At 38.6% G+C, this 21,447-nt stretch overlaps 1 protein-coding gene across 2 annotated transcripts in view; it reads left to right on the forward strand.

The window, feature by feature from the left end:
* The window catches only part of LOC149225628 (protein ACCUMULATION AND REPLICATION OF CHLOROPLASTS 3, chloroplastic-like), a 514,713-nt gene that overhangs the window by 110,100 nt on the left and 383,166 nt on the right, over positions 1 to 21,447 (forward strand). For both annotated transcript variants that reach the window (XM_089377212.1, XM_089377213.1), the window contains exon 4: positions 8,091 to 8,225. In XM_089377212.1, the coding sequence (XP_089233338.1) occupies positions 8,091 to 8,225 (135 nt within the window). The remainder of the gene's footprint in view (positions 1 to 8,090; positions 8,226 to 21,447) is intronic.

The raw sequence follows: 21,447 nt of genomic DNA on the forward strand, positions 1-21,447 counted from the left end.
ATAAATTTTTGGTGATTTTTAAGGTAAAATAATTTTATACTATAAAATTTAGGCGAATCATGTTTAAAAAAATGGAAATTGGCGAATCTTTTTTTTTTCTTTTTGCAAAAAGCATGAAAAATTAGCCTACCTATGAATATTAGCCCCTAAAATTTTCCCTAGATATATGTGCGAGGTTAGAAGAACATTGAGTTCAACCGAGATTTGACTTGTGGTGAAGATGCTACCCTTGGGAAAGCAAGGGACTCTCCTGTTCCTACCATCACTGGGAGAAGAGATGATACTATGGATGTAGATGTAGAGCCATCCATTCTTGAGCCGGACCTTGCAAATGAGCCTATGTCACCTGTGGATCCTTAGGATCCTCCTTGTGATCCTTCCATGAGGTAGAGGCCTTTGTGGCTTCGTGATACATTACAGGATGCAGTGAGACACTTAGCCTTGAGAGAGACCTTTAGAGAGAGCAAGTAGCCTCAATGCTGCCTTGGTGAGTGACATCATACAATCTGAACCTTGCAGCTTTGAAGAAGCAGTGAAGGAACAAGTTTGGAGAGATGCCATGGTTGAGGAATATGAGTCCATCATGAAAAATGATGTATGGGAGGTGGTTCCAAGACTTGAGGGGAACTCTGTTGTGACTTCCAAGTGGTTATACAAAATCAAACATGCAACTGATGGTAGCATTGAGAAGTTCAAAGCGAGATTCATGGCTAGAGGATTCTCCCAGAAAGAGGGAGAAGATTATGATAAAATATTCACCTGTTGCTCAATACACTACCATCCGATCCATCATTGCTCTTGTTGCTAATTTGGATTGGGTTCTTCATTATATGGATGTGAAGACAACCTTTCTTCATGGCATACTTGAAGAAGAGGTGTACATGGAACAACTGCAGGGCTTTGAGGAACATGACAGGGAAACCCATGTTTGCAGATTGAAGAAAGCCCTCTATGGTTTGAAGTAAGCCCCCAGGGCTTGGTATGCTCAGATCAATGGATACCTAATGAAGCTGGGATTCATTAGAAGCAATGCTGATCTGAACCTCTACTTCAAGGTTGTCCAAGGTATGGCTTTGATTTTGGTTTTGTATGTTGATGATTTATTTGTGACAAAAGTAGAGCCTTTGATCATCCAGTGTAACAGGGAGCTTGCCTCCGAATTTGAGATGAAAGATCCTGGGTTGATGCACTATTTCCTGAGCTTAGAGGTGTGGCAAAGGCTTGGTGAGATTTTCGTTAGCTAGGGAAAATATGTTGCCAAACTCTTGGAGAGATTTGGGATGGTGGATAGAAAATCCATGGCCACACCGATGGAGGCAAACTTCAAGAATTTATGCAGTGAAGCTGCAGGACCTGATTTAGTGGATCCTTGCATGTAACGATAGTTGATTGGGGTGTTGATGTTTTTAGTCAACATGAGACCAGATATATGTTTTGCTATTAACACCTTGAGCCAGTTCATGGTGGAACCTTTGCATGCTCACTAGGTGGCTGCAAAACATGTGTTGAGATATCTACATGGGACAATCAATTATGGACTGAGATATACCTCTGGCGATGAGTTGAGATTGCATGGATATATAGATGCAGATTGGGTTGGGAGCATTACTAATAGGAAAAACACATGAGGGTGTTGTTTTAGCTTGGGATCTGCCTTGATTTCCCAGATGGGTAGGAAGTAGAATTTTGTTGCTTTCAGTACAATCGAGGCAGAATACATTGCAGCTATTATGGCTAGTTGTGAGGTAGTGTGGTTGCAGAAGCTCTTTGCAAAGCTGTTTGAGTAGGTGCTTGATACAACCGTGATATACTATGATAATGAAAGCGGGATTAGTCTTTCAAAGAATCTAATATTCCATGATAGGTCGAAGCACGTCAAAGTCGAGTACCACTTTATCAGAGACATGGTACTGTGAGGAGCAGTGAGGCTCCAACACATCTCTACAAATGAGCAGGTTGTAGACATTCTCACCAAGCCGTTGCCGAAAGCGAAGTTCATATTCTTCAGAGAGCAGCTTGGAGTCCAAGAGAATGTATCCCTCCCCGTCAGGGAACACTTCTGATCGTCAAAACTGAGCATATGCTATCCCTTTTCTTTATGGCTAGACGTGGACTTGGTGAAGGGGGATGAGCAACGGTACTCCTTAAATACGTGGACTTAGCTGAGTACATACCCCAGTACGCATCCTACCCGCAAGTCACCTCTGTGTCTTTATTGATCAAAGGGCCATGGATTTGGTTAAGCATGCCGAGATTGCCACCCATCTAGCTAGTGAGCTAGGAGACTTAGGTGTGTGTGATCTTTACCAAGGGCGGACACGCTTGCCATGGACTTGGATTCGGTAAATTAATTTCCCCCAAATATTGGATACAAGTGTTCTACTACTTGATTATTGAGAACCAAGTTCAGTGTGTTAGTTTTTGTAGCATCAGATGTGTTCTAGCCACAAAATTTGGTGGAGAGGCTAAAATACACGAGTTATCCAAAACCCAGAAATTGTTTCTCGAAATTCAACCTAGAAGTGTCTCAATTAGGTTATTAACCATTTTTTAAAATATTTCCTAAGTCTAAACTTAGGGAATATGGTTAATTAATCAGTATTAATTGAGATAAGGCGAGAATAGTCTAGAAACTCACACGGATTGATCTAGAGATGATCATAGCCATCGATTATGTTTTAATTTTGGCCATTGGTGCTCCAATAGTGGATTATAAGAGGAGGTCGATGCGGTGTTGGAGAAGATACTTGAGCATTTCGATTTCTTGGCAGATTGATTTCCAGAGTAGCAGCAGTCAGTTGCCGGAGGGAGCTAGAGATCGAAGCAGTGAGTGAGGGGCAAGGGCAGTGATCCGGAGGAAGTTTTCCAGATTCAGAGAGGCAGCAACAAGAGGGCCAAGTTATCTAAGTGAGGCAGTGCAGAGCATTGCACAGTAGCTTCAGAGAGGGCAGTTTGATTTGCTGGAGAGAAAATCGTTCTCAGATACAGAGGCCGAGCAGAGGATCCAGAGGGTCAGAGAGGCGAATTTATCAACAACAAAAGGCATAACGACTTCATCATAGACTAGTCAGAGGCTAGGTGTCATAATGACTGCGCAGTCCATCACAGAGGGTGACGCAAAAGCTTCAAGAGGTCGAGTTTTTTGTAGGTGAGTTGTGCCATGATTGCTTGTGGAGGACAAATTGTGCCAGGATTCACAAATTGAAGGAATCGACTTTGAAGAAACCTTTGCACTGGTAGCTTGTATGGAAGCCATAAGGATGTTTTTGGCATTTGCTTGCTCAAAAGGATTCAAAGTCTATCAAATGGACGTAAAATCAACATTTCTGAATGGGGAACTCAAGGAAGAAGTCTACATGGAGCAACCAGAAGGGTTTGATCTAGTAGAAGGAAAAGACTTTGTATGTAAGTTGAAAAAGGCATTATATGGGTTGAAACAAGCTCCTAGAGCTTGGTACGCAAGATTAGATCACTATCTACAACAACAAGGCTTCAAAAAGGGGGTGGCAGGAAGTAATCTCTACATGAAGATGGACAAGGATAAATTACTAGTCACTCTTGTATATGTTGATGATCTGATTTTTGCTAGCAATGATGATGAGATGAGCCATGAGTTTGCTCAAAATATGTCAAAAGAGTTTGAAATGTCGATGATTGGTGAGTTATCTTACTTCCTTGGACTACAAGTATCTCAAACCACAACAGGCATGTTCATATCTCAAGCAAAATATCTTAAAGACATGCTTAAAAGATATGGGATGGAAGAATGTGCACCTATGAGCACACCGATGACCACAAACTGCAAATTGAGCAAAGATGATGAATCCCCCTCGGTAGATGCAACTCTTTACAAGTCAATAATTGGAGCTCTCCTATACTTAACTGCTACAAGACCCGACATTATGCAAGCAGTAGGAATGGTGGGAAGATTTCAATCAGCTCCTAAGAAATCCCATTTGTTGGCTGTGAAAAGAATTCTCAGATACTTGAAAGGAACTCCTGACTTTGGTCTTTGGTATCCCAAAAGCACAACTCTTACAGTGACAGCTTACACCAATGCTGATTGGGCTGGAAGCGTGGACGATCGAAAAAGTACCAACGGAAATGCATTCTTCATGGGAGATTGTCTAGTATCTTGGCTCAACAAAAAGCAATCATCTATATCTCTTTGCATAGCTAAAGTCGAATTTATAGTTGCTGCAGATTGTTGTACATAGATACTATGGATGAAGGAAGCTTTGAAGGATGTCAACATAGAAACTAAACAACCAATCACCATCTATTGTGACAACACTAGTGCCATCAGTCTCTCAAAGAATCCAATCATGCACTCAAAGACCAAACATATTCCAATCAAATTTCTCCGTGAACAGGTTGCTGAACAAAACATCAAGTTGGAGTACATCAATACAAAAGAACAAATTGCATATATCTTCACAAAGCCTCTTCCACGAGAAGCATTTGAACACCTTCGCCAAAAGATGGGGGTTATTGCTCTTGCATCACATTAAATAATCATCTTCACAAGAGTAGGGCAGCATGTCAGGGGGAGCAGCATGACAAAGAAATCAATTTGATAGGGGGAGTACTTGGCCACCCCATTTGCCATTGATGTCAAAGGGGGAGAGGATGTCCAGATATTTCCATCAATGACAAAGGGGGAGACTGTTGGTCAATAATTGTCATTGATGAAATATAACTTTCTTGATGGACATTGATTTGATGTCATGGTTGGAAGTCACCAAGGATGATGCATGGTTGATGACATGAATGCCACCATGATCACATGGAAAACTTGGAGTCATGATGATGACACACTATGATGAGGATTGTCTGCACAAAGAATTCATGCATAGTCAACAAAACAATTAAATCTAGACACCTTGAAGGCATCCTCTTGAAATGAATTATAGACCATCTAAAAGAGGATTGTTTCCCCTTTCCAACGAGCCCTCACACGCCTCCAAACTCCTAGTGGTTAGAGAGAAATCGATTTTTAAGACAAAATATAATTATTTATTTATGGAGCCGACCTGTACTTAGTCTCTCATGTCGGCCTACCTATAGGAGTCATGTCTCTTCGCATTAGCACTAAAATCACTATATATATGGGTGCTTGAACATCACTTTTGACCATCAAGGATTCAATGATTAATACAGAGAAAGATTACTATTGTTCACAACTCGTGAACATCCAAGAAAGAAGCCTAAGAGAACCTTGGACTTTCCGCACCTCGGATCTTCTGCACAGTGATAACCCAGATTGGTAAACGAATTCTTGGATTGATTGTCTAGTTATAGGGTCTCTTGGATTGATTGCCTCATTACATGATTTCTCGGATTGACTGTCTTGTTACAAGGTTTCTTGAACTGACTGTCTCATTAAAATTCTCGGATTGACTACAGTGCTTCTCGGATTGGTGGGAGGGTCTTACCTCAAGTCTGTTGCCTTACACCTTCAGAACCGAGCAACATTCTTCAGTACTTATTTTGTTTATGCATCAATGACTGTTTAGGTAGTTTCATTACCTCAGGTAGACTCAGACAGAGGAGAAGATACTTAAGACATTACAGAAGATCCTTACTTGTATTCTCTCGGACTGTTGACTGTAATCTTATAACTCAGACTGTTGGAAGAGTGCCTCGGACTATGGTAATTCGGACATGCAGAAGATCATGACTTGTATTCTCTCGGACCGTTGACTGTAATCTTATAAGCTCAGACAATGATACATCTTGAAAAGCTCGATCTCCTTAAAGCCTCGATTGTGGAAGTGTTGGAGCTGTATAACAGTGGTGGATTCTCTATGGTGCAGTGAAGTGCAATGACCAATTTGTACAGTGGCTTGGAGCTTGTAATGTAGCTGGGGTATGGTATTATTAACTGAGTTTGCAGCAACAGTGAAGTCTAGTGGAGGACAAGGTACAGTGAAGAGTAAGTGAAGTCAATTTCAAGTATTTATGGAATAGTGAAGAATTTTGTCAAAGACATTCAAGTAAGTACATCACACATTCTCTATTAAAAGAAGCAATTAGGATTGGTGTCCTAGGGGTTGGAGCCCCTAAACACAAGGTTGGAGCCTTGAGAAGAATAGGGTCGAAGCCCTAGAGGTCGGAGCCTCATTAAAAAGTCCAAGTTGGTGCTTGGCTACAGGTTGATGCCCTCAACTATTATTGTACTCAATTATTTGAAAAGAGGATTGAAGTCCTCTCTTAATAAAGTTATTATTTATTTCATTTCTGATTATAATTGTGAAGAATCTAATTGGTAAAAAGAACAATTGAAAAGAAACACTGATTCACCCCCCTCTCAGTATTTCCAATAGGGAGCACCACAGGTCATTTGCTTGGAGATCAAGGGGCCACCCCCTCATCGCTGTTATTGGAGCCCTCATATTCATTATGGCACATGAGGGACCTCATTTTGCCTTCCAACGGCCCTTCTAGCTACTTTCCTATCATTTCGACCCTCTTGAGAGGCTAATCATTCATATTATAGAGCTATTTGGTGGGCTTGTCACCAAAATAGGGTTATTTTTCACATTATTTTATTATGGGGGTATCATTAGGGTAAATTAGGCCATTCAAACTCCTTCGAGGATTGTGGAAATATAAGAGAGGCATTCTCTCAATTGTTATCACTTGGATTTGGGATACATCTTTATAAAGATTCATACCTGCAATTTGTGGAAAGATTTGGATAATTAAATGCATTTTGATGTGTGGAATATTTTCGCTCTCTCTCTTGGAGCTTCTATTTGGCAAGTTTATGGATGGACATACTCTTTTTGTCATGTAAGTGCTCTTTTATTGTGAATTTCATAATGCTTCATGTCTAATGTATGGAATGCTATGTCATGATTTTACTTGTGCCCTAAAATTTAATGCGAATTTATGAAACACTTGTAATCTTGGCTCATTACATATGTTATTCATCTTGGCAAGAAGAATGGAATTTCCTAGGGGTGGGTTGTGTACCTTTTACCTTGAAACTCCATCAAATCTTGCATATGGAAGTGCATATCTTTGAGTAGATAAGAGTTATTTTCCTTGCAACGATTTAACAAACACTAAATACCATAACCAATACTACTGATTCTTCTAGCGAAGGTGACTTGAAAGCTGTGTTGGAAGCCTCTTTCCTGGATTGACATGTTAATATGGTTATTAGTGGAAAATTTAGCATAAGAATTATAGCCTGGGAAGTTGCTTAGTAAAAGATGTCTCAAATCTCTCTAATTTAGGCTTTTATAAAAAAACACTATCCAGTCATAGAAACAATCTGCAGCAGTTGAGATTAAGGCAACAGTTAGAGCCAGTGTTGGGAAACATACCATCTTCATTGGAAAAGAAATGGTCCCTTCAATTCTGAAACAATTGGGTTTGCAACATTGGTTGTTTCCTCCTACTATGGTGGTGTGGAACAACAATTGGCCTGGAATAACAAAGGCTCAAGGCTCCTTCAAGAAGTAGGGTTCTTTTAGGGAAGGCATTTTGCAGTGGATTCCAGTGGTGTTTGAGGAAAGCTGCCTGCAATGGATTATGGATCCGATTTTTACATCTTGTGTTTTACTAATGGAAGATGGTGTATTACCTAAGCACCTTTGTATGTTTGCTCTATATCCAAGTACTCATCACTACTGACGTTAGGTGTCCAAATATCTGGACCTCATTTTAACAATTTTTCCATGGTTGATTTCATTTCAGTTGTCTATCTTGTCTTGTTCATTACTGCAAATTTGCAAGTATTTCCCTCTGTGTGTCTAGTTTAGGCTTAGGCTAGAGTAGATTGTCCAGTCACTTCTTTAGGTTACTCAAAAATTTGGGTAACACAGATTGGCAAAGGTTACCTAAAATTTGGGTAACACACACTGATGAAAATATACTTTTCTGTTCAGGAAATCATGATTGCAGGTCAGTTGATTAGATTTTAGTTTTCTTCTGGCAAGATGTTCCTTTGTAGAGTGTGGATGATTATGCTAACATGAAAACTTGGAACTATAGAAAAATATGAATGTCAAGTTCTTGATTTTGACCTATCAAACATAAAATTTTGTTGGTAATTTCCATTATGTTGCACTTTCTTTCAGGTGGCTGGGACAGGATTTGGTTCAGGTGATAAAGCAGCTGTAGAACTTCTAAAGCAAGTATGGTCAAGTGGTGGGTTAGCTGTAAGCATCATTACAAAGCCATTCAGCTTTGAAGGTCAAAGGCGCCAAAAAGAAGTAATCTTTCTTATTGTGTTTGTTTTGATTTAGCCTTTCTTGATTTTCGTTGGAAATTTGCCATTTGTTTTGCATTATGTTTTGAGGACCATATGTGGTGTTAATTCTGCAAGCTATTTTATGTATCCACGAGAGTGCTTGTAGTGGGGACCATTTGTCTCTTATTGTGAGCATCCAAAGTTAATTGGTGTTTATGGAGCACTGACTTGTACATAAAATTCACAATAGTGCTGATGATGCATATTTGATTCAATAGGCCCATACTTTCTAACTTGACTGCTATGGAGTTTGGGTTGAATGCTAACTCTATGTTTCTATTGGGAAAATTACACTCGTTGTTTGAATGATACTTTTCTTGTTTCTCCCATATAGTGCTATACTGGGATAGAGGTGGGATTCAATCATAATCATAACAGTTATATCATGTTGAGAGACTTAACATGGATCATGTTTACGAGAGACTAGACATAAGCCTCGTACAAATACTTGTGAGCATAAAGAGCAAAAGTGTGGGATCTTCTTAATGTGCTATAGATGGGATGCAATCAAGGTTGCTGATAGCAGCTTAAGCAGTTTGCAATGAAGGTCTATATGGGTATAGTTGTGAGATTTATGTAGTGGATGAGGCTAGGTGCAAGTCTTGGGTGACTTTGATGACATAGATATGCCCAGTGTTGCAGGAACATTCACCTCACCCTCGCTCCCAGCCCTCTAACTATGCTCCAAGCAGGAGTGCTCAAGGAGCGCCCTTGGGGGTGTGCTTTGGACCTTTTGGGCATGCTCCCTACCAATTTGGCAGCATGGTGCTCTCAGAGCCAAGGAGTGTGCTCCCAAGGTGCTTCTTGGATGCTTCCGAGGTGCTCCGTATACCCTCCTTGGATGCTTCCTAGATGTTTCCGAATGGTAATATTAAATTCTTAAAGTAACCTTTTACTTAAATTTTTAACATTACCATTAATTGTTTTAGGATGTTTGAGAGTAGTGCCAACCTCATCGGACTTCATATGGAGAAAATATAATTTCATATCCTTTAAAAATTCAGTAGTCTTAAAAGTTTTCCAGCTTAAGGATTGATGGGATTGCAACATTTCATTGGATTCTATCATGTATGGGGGTATGTGATTGGCATTTAAGCAAGGGCACCAAGCCCTATATCATTAGATATTGTAATGATTATTTTATTAATAATATAATAAGGTTATGTTACAGATGTATTTATTAATTAGGTAAATAGTTATTGTTGGAAACAAAATCCTCTTGGTTATGTAAAGTTGGCTTATTCATTTGAGAGGAAGGCGAAAAACCCCAAATGATCACCAACAGTTATGAGAAGTCCAAGAGACCTCTTGGAATATGAAACCAAGGGTTGGAAAAATGTGTATTTATATGTATATCTTGTTAATAATATGAATCACATGTCTTATCTGACCTTGTGTTCCATTTACGGGAGTTCTAATAGTGGTATCAGAGCAAGTTTGTTTAACTCCATTATTCTTTCTTTGTGTGTTTGTCATTCTCTTTTGGCATGCAAAAATGGCTTTTCTCACTTTGCTTCATAAAACCCTCTAAGGGCCTTCCTTGTGCCTGTGAACATAGACTGTCTCTCCTATTTCTTCCCTCTACATCAAGGGAATCTCAGCGTAGGTTGTACAAGTGTGTTAAATCTATCTTTGTCTTAGAAGGATTCAAATTGCGCCTTAGCAACACATTTTTTTCTCTTGGCACTAAACCCACGCAGGGTTCCTATAAACCTTGACCCCTCGATGAAAGACGAAAGGTCACCCCTTGATCTGCTTTGATCTATTATTTCCAAGCTTGAGGAGTGCATACTGGGCTAGATATGTCAATGCAATTGCAATATATGATTGCTTATCTTCAGTGGTTTGACTCGCCCATGCACCTTATATGTATAGAAAACCCATTTCAAGTGCAATTTTGCTCATTTTTTGACTTGTTTGAGTGGTTTTTCTCTTTATTGTTTGATTGCAAGTGATAAACAGAGCTAAGGGGGGACAAATTAACCAATATAGGACATCCACGAACACTTGTTGGAAACCTTTGACGTTGCTAGGCAAATAGATCATAGGAAATAACATTTATTTTCAAGGTTTTACTTAGAAAGTCACTATTATAGGCCTCTTATAACATATTTTTATACATAGATGCTTTCAGTTTTCAATTTTGATCCTTTTTGGACATGTATCGTATATGAGATACCTATTTCTCCATGAAATTTTGGACATCTATTGATGTTGTACACATAGTTTTAAAAATTGGGTTTTGAAATGGCTGATCTGTCTAATTGGGTTTCAGACCAAATTCAATGAATCATATTTAAAAAAATATATAAAATAATTATTTTTTAAATAAAAAAGGCTATTTTTAAGGTTTCAAACCATGATTCCAAATTGTTAGAGACAAAATATGCAAAGTTTGCTCATCTATATACCATGTAAGGATGAATATATTGAAATGGCATTGAGTGCAATACATATCAACAGAAAATACATAATCAATGAGGCTCTAAATGATCTCTGGAGTCCAAAAACTATGCTACATGCTATTAGCCCATTGGCCTACTACAAATCATTGATCAACATGATCACTGATTCACCACTACTATGTTGAAAATTGGTAGCTTAGGGATGGATTTCCTTAAATAAAATCTCATTTTTGACAATTCTGGAGTGACCTTCTAAAAATAGAAAGTCATGTCTAGCATTTCAAGTACGACTTTCCAAAATAGTAAGTTACCTTGCATTAATTGGTAATCAAGTATAGTTGAAGGAAAACCACTTAACTTATCATTAATCAATCCTAATAGTTGAATCTCGACTTAATCATCAATATTATTAATATTATTATTATTATTATCCTTTATGATACTATGATATTATTATTACAAGGAATTACAAGTCACCTTACCTTTATCACCTCAATCTCTTCGTATCTCTCTCCTTGATGACTCACATGGGCTACATAACTCTCTCTCTCTCTCTCTCTCAATGATACATTACACCCTTTCTTACACACTCATTAAAGACATGGCATATTCCTCTTACACTCATTAAAGACATGGCATATTCCTCTTACACTCATTAAAGACATGTCATAAAAGATACCTCTTACGTTCTCTTTAATGCATATGTTGCAGTCTCTTTAATTAAGGCATCCGTACCTCTCTTAATGGCATAAGTTACTAAGGCATGCGTTCCTCTCTTAATGCATAAGTTACTAAGGCATGCATACCTCTCCTTAATGGCATAAGTTACTAAGGCATGCATTTCTCTCCTTAATGGCATGAGTTACACTCCCCTAAATGGCATATGTTACTCTTCCTCAAGGCATGCATATTGCTCCTCCTTTATGACATGAATTTGTTGCACCTCCTATATATATGTGTCTCATATCATCTCACCTTACTACTACTTGTGCATTGTGAAAGAAGAATTCGAACTTGAGAGAGAGAGTTGGAGAGACTTGAAGAAGATTGTGAGAGAGAGAGACTTGGAGAGTAAGAGCAGAACTTGGTGAGCCAAGGTTGATTCAGCTGAAGGGAAGGTTGATTTAATGTCTGCATCTGCTGCTGTTACGAATGATCTTCATGCTATAACTTGTTCATATTTGGGTGAACTTACTCATTCTCTTGATCTCTCATTGTACTCTGTATCTCTGTTGAACAATTGATATCTAATATAAGAAGAATATGGTTAGGTTTTCCACTTGTGGGTTTTTCCCTGGTGATTGAACCTAAATTCTCTATCTCATTTTGTTCTTGGCTGTCTTGTATTGTGCATTTAGTTCACGTTCTATCTACAATTGTGTTGACGCTGCGATCAACACCGTCCAAAAATTTGCATACACTTGAATTTTGAAGCCTAATGAGGATCTTATGATCTGTCGTTCTATTGTCACTTCATTGTCAATTGATGCTTTGTGAAGTATAATGTATTTAAGTCTTCTTCTCAAACTCTAAGTTTCAAGTTACTTGCTCACACATGCTTAGTCCTTGATGAATCTATAAGTGCGTGTCCTTTATGCAAGCTTGAACAAGCATAGTGCAATCCACCAAGAAAGTGCTTGTGCAATGTTCAACTTATGTCGACAGCCAATGCACATTTTCCATTGACAATCTCCCTCACTTTGGTTGCATTTGTACTTCTATTTCGATGAGTTTTCCCAATTGTCGCTTTTGCGCACTTTTGTTTTCGCAAGTGTCGTTTTCACTTTCACTGTTGACACTTTTGCTTGCTTTCACTTTAACAAGTGGCGCTTTCATGTTATCTTTGCTCTGGCATGTGTCGTTTTCAATGTCGTTCGCATTTGCAGGTGTTGTTTTCGCATTTTCTTACTATTGCAAGTGTCGCTTTTAGTGGTTTTTACTCCTATATGTGTCGCACCTTTTCATATCACGAGAGTTAGTTTTGGCGCACTCTTTTGCATTAGATGTCCTACATACCATAAGAATACACACTAGACACATCCCTATAGCTTAGCACACTTCCTGGTCACAGTCGAACCCTCAGGTTGCATCTTGTGTTCTAGGTGTCGCAATGTGTCGTCTCAACTGTCGCACTTAGAAATAAGTGTCACTTCGTTGTCGTTTCAAGGTGTGACTGCTGTTCACGAGTCCTGTGCATTTCCCTTGCTTTTATTGATGGCTTCCATGTGTGTGATCCATGTTTGAGTCTTGTTTGTATGTGTTTCCTTTTCTTACTCTTCTGATCACACACTTAGGCATTTTGGAGCTCTTCTTGGTCCTACTTCCCAGTGCAAGTATGAAAGTTTCAATCCTTATCTAGGTGACGAGCAGTGCCTGTTCATGAGCCTTACTGATGCAATCTCACCTTCCTAGGCTTGTGAATTGAGTCTTTTCATGGTCATCTCTTATGGTTGCTCATTCAAAGTCTTCCAAGCATAGTCACCTAACCCTTCTTGCTTGTACTGACTCACTGCACTGAGTTTTGAGCAACTCTACCTTGTATAGCACATGAAGCACTTCTAGTGGCCCTCTTCAAAAGAAAACTACATCATACAAGGTCTCTCTATTCTCATAGTGCATGAAGCTTTTCCTTGGGCAAAGTGACTGGATCTTTCTTACTTCCCTTAGCCAACTGTGCAATCTCCTCTTCTAGTGAGACCTCCTGGGAGTAGAGCGCATCTTTAGTGAATAGTCAACCACTATTGAAGAGAACTGCACTGAAAGAAAGTCTCTCCCTTCAAAAGTGCACTTTGGAAGAATAAGGACCTTCTCTCCCTTCAAAAACGCACTTTGGAAGAACAAGGACCTTCTCTATGTTCAAAAGCGCACTTAGGAACAACAAGGACCCTTTGAGCGCACTTTAGAACAACAAGGACCCTTTGAGCGTACTTTGGAACAACAAGGACCCTTTGGGCGAACTTCGGAAGAACACTAACTTTCTCTCCTTTCAAAAGCGCACTTTGGAAAAACAAGGGTTCTCTGTGTCTTTAAAAGCGCTTGGTGCACTCTCAAGCAACAATCAGGCATCCTTGTCCACTTTCTCTGTGCCCTGTGCCCTCACTAAGCCTTTTTGGCGCATAGCGCATTGTCAAGCAACAATGGTTCCTCCTTTTCTCTTGTGATTGCGCCTTGCGCCGAACCAACCTCTCTCTCTCTCCCCCTAAGTGCATGGCACACTTTTATTAAACAGTGGGGTCATCCCTTTCTCACTGTTCGGTACAACTATGCTTTCACTGTCTCATACACCTTTGAGCCTAGCGCATGGCGCAATTTTATTCAACAGGCTCCTCACACTGCCCCATGCACTTACCCACTATGTTGGGCCTTGAAGAGCTCCTCCTCATTGCGCATGGCACAGTCTTAGTGAACAGTGGTGCCTTACTCAACCACTGTAAAGCTCAACTGCGCTCTCCTCATCAAGCCCTTCCTTCTCAAGTCCTTTCACAGGCTTTCACAAGCAGCTTCTTCCATGAGCAAGGTAGAGCTAGGATAAATGATTTCAAGTTTGATTTTGCCTTGTCATGAGTGATTTTCATTGGCAGGTGGACCTTCTCAACATGACAAGGTGATGGTCAAGGAGGATGTCAAGGAGAAGAAGCAAGGACGCACTTGCAGAGAAGAAGTACAAGAAGAAACATCATGAAGACATGAAGCAGATCCTGGACCATGACAAAATACATACATTACATGATAGCTCTAAAGGTTCCAACACTGATCCAAGACCCTTTGGAAGATTAATATGAAGAATAAGTTAAATCTTTCATGAAGATGAAGTACCAATCAAATCGACCATCAAAAGTACGAGACATAGCAGCAAGGAGAGCAACTTGTCATTGCCACATCATCATGAAGTTTCATGTCATCATTGTCAAGTTGTGACTTGTACAAGTCTTATCACAATGTCATGTGTCCATGTGTCTTGCCACATCGTCATGTCAAATGTAATGATGTGTTTTTGAGAAAATGACAAAATGTAAATGTGTGGAAGTCCAAGAGTCACATGTAGAATATGAAGAGTCATATGTGGAATATGTAAAGTCACATGAGGACAAATGAGTTATGTAGAAGTTCAAAAGTCATTTAGAAGTCCAAAGGTTGTATAGAAGTTCAAAGGTCATACTAGAAGTCTAAAAGTCACGAGGGAAGCTCAAGAGCCATGAGAATATGAAAGGTCATTCCTCTTATTATAAATACACCCTCATAACTCAAGCAAAAGGATTTTGGAAGCTTAGACTTCGGAGAGCTAGCCTTGGCTTCTTTAGCTTGGCATAGGAGAGAAGATCATTCTTTTTGAAAAGCAAGAAGTGAGTTAATGTTTCATTGTTGGAGCTAGCGGCTCACCATTGTAACTGTGTACTTGGAACTTTCACCTAATAATTGAAGCTCATTGAGCTAGCACACTTTCATGCATGTATTGTGAATGTTATATGTCTATTCTATAAATTTTTGCGGTATATGTTGGTGTTCTTATGTACTAAAGAAATTGAACTATTTCGATGTCTTTGGTGCTTATCTTGTTGAATGTGTGTTGTATTTGCTTTCATGAACCATTGTTATCTTGTGAAAAAATTTGCAGGTTAATCAACAAATCTTTCTTTGCTCTTGTGTGCCTCTCTTAGGATAATACTATTACTTTCCTCCTAGAGACTTACTTTTGTCTCCCCTCGTGAAGGTCTCCTTTTACACATTGCAATTGGTGCTTCATAATGTCAACTCACTTGCTTATTCAAAGGTTATGTGTATAATCTCTTATGTTATCCATTGAAACCAAGGGGAACTTTATAGTTATGGTGGTCGAGCCATGTTAGGTCCCTATGCTACTAGTGGAACCCCTTATTGTTATTAGTACAACCCCCTTATTATATTGCTGTGCCCATGTAGTCCCCATATTGTTATTATTGTGCCCCATAGAAGCCCACTATTGTTATTATTGTGCCCTTACATTATTATTGTTATGTCGGCTCTGATTATATTATGACCCCTTAGACTCCTATATATAGAAAGGAGGCCTTGTCATTTGTATCATCCAAGAACTGCTCATTTGTGTAATGTAAAGGAGGTTGCCCCCTCGAAGAGGCTGAATTCTAAGGTGTTGATCTCTCTTTTTTATCTTTCTGTGAGCTGGTTTCATAACATTTGGTATCAGAGCTTTGGATTCTAGGGTTTCGCTGCTCCAAATAGGTGATCGTGGCATTTTCGCTATAACTTTTTTTTTGCGATGTTTTAGAAGCTAAAAAAAAACCCATTTGAGAATAAATCACACTGAATTTCGGTTCTGAATCTCAGAGCTTTTCGCACTATATTTGCGGAGATATGATCTGAGGAAGTTGGTCTTTTTGCAGACTCCTGAATTACATTTCAAACAGGTGACCTAGGGAAAATCATCATAATTTTCTCTCTGAGCATCGGATTGAAATTTCGTAAGAAGGTACAGAAAGAGGACAAACTGTAGTTTCTTGTATATATTTTTCAGAGAAAAAGGTTGAAACAGTGACTCGTGGCACGCCGTACAAGTTCGCTCTACTGAACTAGTCTATAATCAGGTCACTGTGGGAGATTTGGCATAACTCTTCCTTGGAGAATCAAATTTGGATCAGATTGGTGGCATTGGAAAGAGGAAACAGAGGGCTACTGCAGGTCGCAATTTCAGAACTTAAAGATCTGAAAATACAAAGTTACAGTCGTTTCAAGATCGAGCTCCTGAAATCAAGAAAAGGCGATATGAGGAACTTTGATGGCAATGATCCGGTAAATTGGATACTACAGATGGAGAAATATTTTGATCGACATGGTGTACCAATGTTACAAAAAGTATGTATTGCATCTTCATATTTAGAACCAAATGAATTTTTATGGTATAAAGGGCTTTGTTCTCGTAAAAAACTTGTTACGTGGTCAATTTTCACGGAGGAAATGATAGCACATTATGAGGATACAAAGAGCAACACCTTCTTTAGAGCAACACCACAACAATTGGAAAGAGTAAAAGGGCTTTGTTACAAAGTGGAAAATAATATTACGGCAACAAGGAAGGCTACCCCTCACAACTATAATAATGAAAGTGTTGTTTCTCCTAGCCTTCCACAACCTACAAGGGTTACACCACAACATTTGGAAGAAAAAAGAGAAAAAGGGCTTTGTTACAATTGTGATAGAAAATGCAGTAAAGGTCATAAGTGTGTTGAGAAGAAATTATTTTACATAGAGTATGAAGAGGAGGAAGAAAATGATCAACAAACATAAAAAAAAGAGGATATACACCAGGACCCAACTCCAGAGAAAGAAGAAATGAATCCGACCATATCTTGTAAAGCATTGGCAAGAATTACCACTCCTCAAACTCTCAAAATAGAAGGAAATATCAAGGAGAAAAGAGTTCAAGGAGTGAAATATTAGAGCAAGAAAGAAGAAATGAATCCAACCATATCTTGTAATGCATTGGCCGGAATTACCACTCCTCAAACTATTAAGATAGAAGGACATACCAAGAAGAAAAATGTTCAAGAAGTGAAAGATCACATCGAGCATCAAGAAATGAATCTGACCTTGTCTTGTAAAGCATTGGAAGAAATTAATACTCCTCAAACTCTCAAGATAGAAGGACATACCAAGAAGAAAAAGGTTTAAGCAGTGAAAGATCACATCGAGGATCAACAACAAGTTCTCCAACTTTTAAAGGATAACACCACTTTGGTGCATAATCGAATGAAACAACAAGTAGATCAACATCGCAGTGAAAAATGTTTTGATGTAGGTCATTGGGTATTTTTACGGCTACATCTCAAGAAAGCTATTTATGAGAATGAAATGTTGGCAATACTACATGCACTTAAGAAATGGTGACCTTACCCAATGGGAAGACATTTCAAGGTAAAAATGGATCATGATAGTCTTAAATACCTCTTAGAACAAATATTATCTTTAGAAGAACAGAAAAAATGGGTCACAAATATGTTGGGTTATGACTTTGACATCATCTATAGAAAATGGAAGCAAAATTTTGTTGCAGATGCACTCTCAAGAAAGGATGAGGCTGTGGAAACATTGTTTTGTGTTATTTCTATTATCCAACTAGATTGGATAAACAAAGCAAGGGATGAATGGAAGAAGGACGAAGAAGTATGGCCACTCATTCAAAAGTTGCAGAAGATCCCAATTCAAACAATATTGCCAGAACTTGAAGAGGAAGGAAAAATCATATTGGAACCTGGAGCATTCACAGAAACAAGAACTCGACAGCTACGAAATCGATCAATTTCAGAGTATCTCGTCAAGTGGAAGAACTTACCCGCTGAAGATTCCACATGGGAGGACAAGAATTCTGTACAGAAGCGTCAAGAACTACTCAAGCGTTGAGGACAACACTTTTTGAAAGAGAGGGGCATGTTAGGTCCCTATACTACTAGTGTAACCCCTTATTGTTATTAGTACAACCCCCTTATTATATTGCTGTGCCCATGTAGTCCCCATATTGTTATTATTGTGCCCCATAGAAGCCCACTATTGTTATTATTGTGCCCTTACATTATTATTGTTATGTCGGCTCTGATTATATTATGACCCCTTAGACTCCTATATATAGAAAGGAGGTCTTGTCATTTGTATCATCCAAGAATTGCTCATTTGTGTAATGTAAAGGAGGTTGCCCCCTCGAAGAGGCTGAATTTTAAGGCGTTGATCTCTCTTTTTTATCTTTTTGTGAGCTGGTTTCATAACAGGCCAATACTCTGGATGGGACTCCTACTCCAAATGGTGTGTGGTCTAATTGGGACTTCACATTGTGGAGACCCCTTTTATGTTGGCGTTATCCAACACCGTCAACATTTTGGCGCTGGAAGGAGGGTCAGAGGACAAGCCATGCCCGTTGAGTCTGTTTTGAATCTCTTATCTTAAATGGCTCATCTCCAAATCATAATCCTAGAGTGTTTTTCTAACCTATTGCTTGGTAAACTTTTCATCTCGACGGAACATATTTATGACTTGTCTCCATTGAAGTTTGATGGTGAGTGTGATATATCCACAACTCTGCATTTCTTTTAGTTTTTCAAGTTTTATGAATATCATGAAATCGAAGATGAAGATATTGCTTGTGCGCTTTTATTCTTCACCCTTGAAGGTCGAGTTAACCGTGTTAAAAATATGCAACCGCGGTCAAATTACACTTTGGACATCTCACTTGATGAAGATAATGATTGGATTGAATTCCTCTTTTCGAGAGGACCAAAATCGACCTAAATATCACTCAAATCAGATAAGAGAAAGTGTACTTATGAAGAAAATCCCTCATGTGCACATTTGTTAAGGTCGGCCCTAAAGCAAAGTGGACACCCTTGGAAGGCTATAAATACAAGTGGTCTCTACCTCATTTGGACACAATCATGAGACACTCTTGTAATGACCCATCTTTAATATAGAGAGCACTAGAGTATTAGCATGCATACAATGCATGCATATGATAGCTACATATGCATGTATTGCACTATTATATATATATATTCTAAATTAACTATAAATGTTGAAAATCGACATTGCTTCAGATAAAAGTTACACCCTCACCCATCACCAAATATATTGCTTAATGCCTTATAATTAAGGAGAAAATACCCTAAATAATTTTAATAATATAAATTTAAAAGTATAAGGTAAATTTAGTTATAATGAAATAAATGTAAAATTTAAGTTAAATATAAATATGGTTATATATTTATATATCGCATAATATTAAATTAATAAATTATTAAAATGTGAAATTCAAATCAAAATAAAATAAATATTATAAACTAATGATATTTAAAGAAAATAAATAAAAAATTCCTAAAGGTAAACTCATACTCGTCAATATTCCTGTAGCTTTGGTTAGATAGAATTACACGTTACAAGGTAAGGTGTCACCATGTAGGGAGCGGTGACCGCCAAGAAATGATACATAAAGTCGGAAGAGGAGCATGAGAAAAGGGGGGGAGAAAAAAAAATATACAGAGAAGGGGAAAAATAAATCTGTTGGAGGGATGAGCCAGGGGCTGGATTTTGGAACTGAAAATTGGAAAATCTTCAACTGTTCTTGGAGTTTTGGGCACGGGGGCCAGTGGACTTCCATTTCGAAGTTCTCTGGATCTGGGAACCACAGAGGTTGATCCCAGATAGGCAGGGAGGAATCAGTTGGTTTGGTAACGGAACCAGAAAACTTGGAGCAATGTGATCGACACCAGATGGGAGACTCAGGTACACAAAGAATCAGGTACGCAAATGCATTTAATTTGATAGAATTAAATTGATAGAATTTTTACAAAAGGAATCTGTTAATCTTGTTGAAATTTAATATCAGTCTTTACATTTTTTACAAGAGAAATCTATCAATCTGATTGAAATTTAATATCAATCTTTACAACTCTTTTATCTTGGTTTTTTGCTCGCACATGTCTGAGGCTCGTCATCGGAGGAACAAGTTTGCTCTGAGGTGAAATTGCAGGGTCTGAAGTTCGCATCTCTGATTTAGGGTTTTGGGCCTCAGTCACAAGTACAACACAGGAAGGATTCGACCGCAGTCGCTCTCATAGAAGCTCATCCGTCTCCATCCATGCGGTTGGGAGTTAGGGTTTCCGCAGTCCAGATTTGACACCAGTCGCTCGCATTCCAAGCTAAAGGGAGCGACTGGGAAGCTATAGTTGCTTGCATGACATTGCTTGCATGACACCTGCTCTGTGCGACCAGGACCTAAAAGATGAAATATTTGTTTTCTTAAGATTTCGCTCTGTGATTGCAGTGTTCGGCAATTGACCGCAAACAGTGATAGTTCATAACAAACTTCAAAATCGGGGTTTTGAGTATATACATTGTTGGGTTCATTTCATGGATGTTGTAGTTGTTTTGCTTGTTAGTTGCATAGATGAAGATATGTATCATTGTACTCTCTTTTGCTGAATTATTTGACGATGATCTAATAAGAAGAAGAATTTGAAAGGGTTTTCCCCATAGTGGGTTTTGCCTTGGTCTCCGACCAATCCTTGTTTCTCTATGTGTGAATGCTTTTCTTGTATTGTTTCTTTATGTTTCGCTGCATTGATGATGATGATATTGTTCTTTCTACATAGTTGTATATGTTGCTGAATAATGATGTAAATATGAATATTGTTATGATGTTATGGGGTGAACTTAATGTGTTAATGAATAAATGCAATTATCAAAGCGAAAAACAATATATCCCTAAGAAAAATTAACATGGTATCAAAGCAAGGCTGAAGAAAAGTCACGGAGATCACCCCCATGGAGACACCGTTGATGGAAGTAAGAGAATATGGAAGAGACCTAAAAGAATTCTAGGGTTTGAAGAAAACCTTAGGCAATTTGTGTATTAGGGTTTGATGGATATTATGAGGTTAGAGTTTGAGAGAAACCCTGGTTTATGAAAAGGATATGAGATATGAAACCTAGCATGATCAATGTGAAGATGCTCAAGCACTTGTGACAAATTTGATGAAGCCCTAGATGGGATAGTCTCTAGTAGGCCTGGTTGTTGATAAAGATGATTGGAATAGTGAAGGCAATGTTGTCATATGGAGAATAGATAATTATGGCTCTTGAAGGTTGGTTCAAGAGGTAGAGGGTCACCTCTCATTAAAGATAAGTTCTTTCTGATTTATGATGCTTCTCTATATCCTTAATTTTGTTTAGACTTATTGATTTGATTATTATTTTGATCATTACTTATACTTCCTGCATGTATATTTGAGTATTTGGATG

The sequence above is a fragment of the Pinus tabuliformis genome, chromosome J (assembly GCF_031772625.1).
Source record: "Pinus tabuliformis cultivar Carrire ecotype Pingquan chromosome J, CPIR1, whole genome shotgun sequence".
NCBI classification, from domain to species: Eukaryota; Viridiplantae; Streptophyta; class Pinopsida; order Pinales; family Pinaceae; genus Pinus; species Pinus tabuliformis.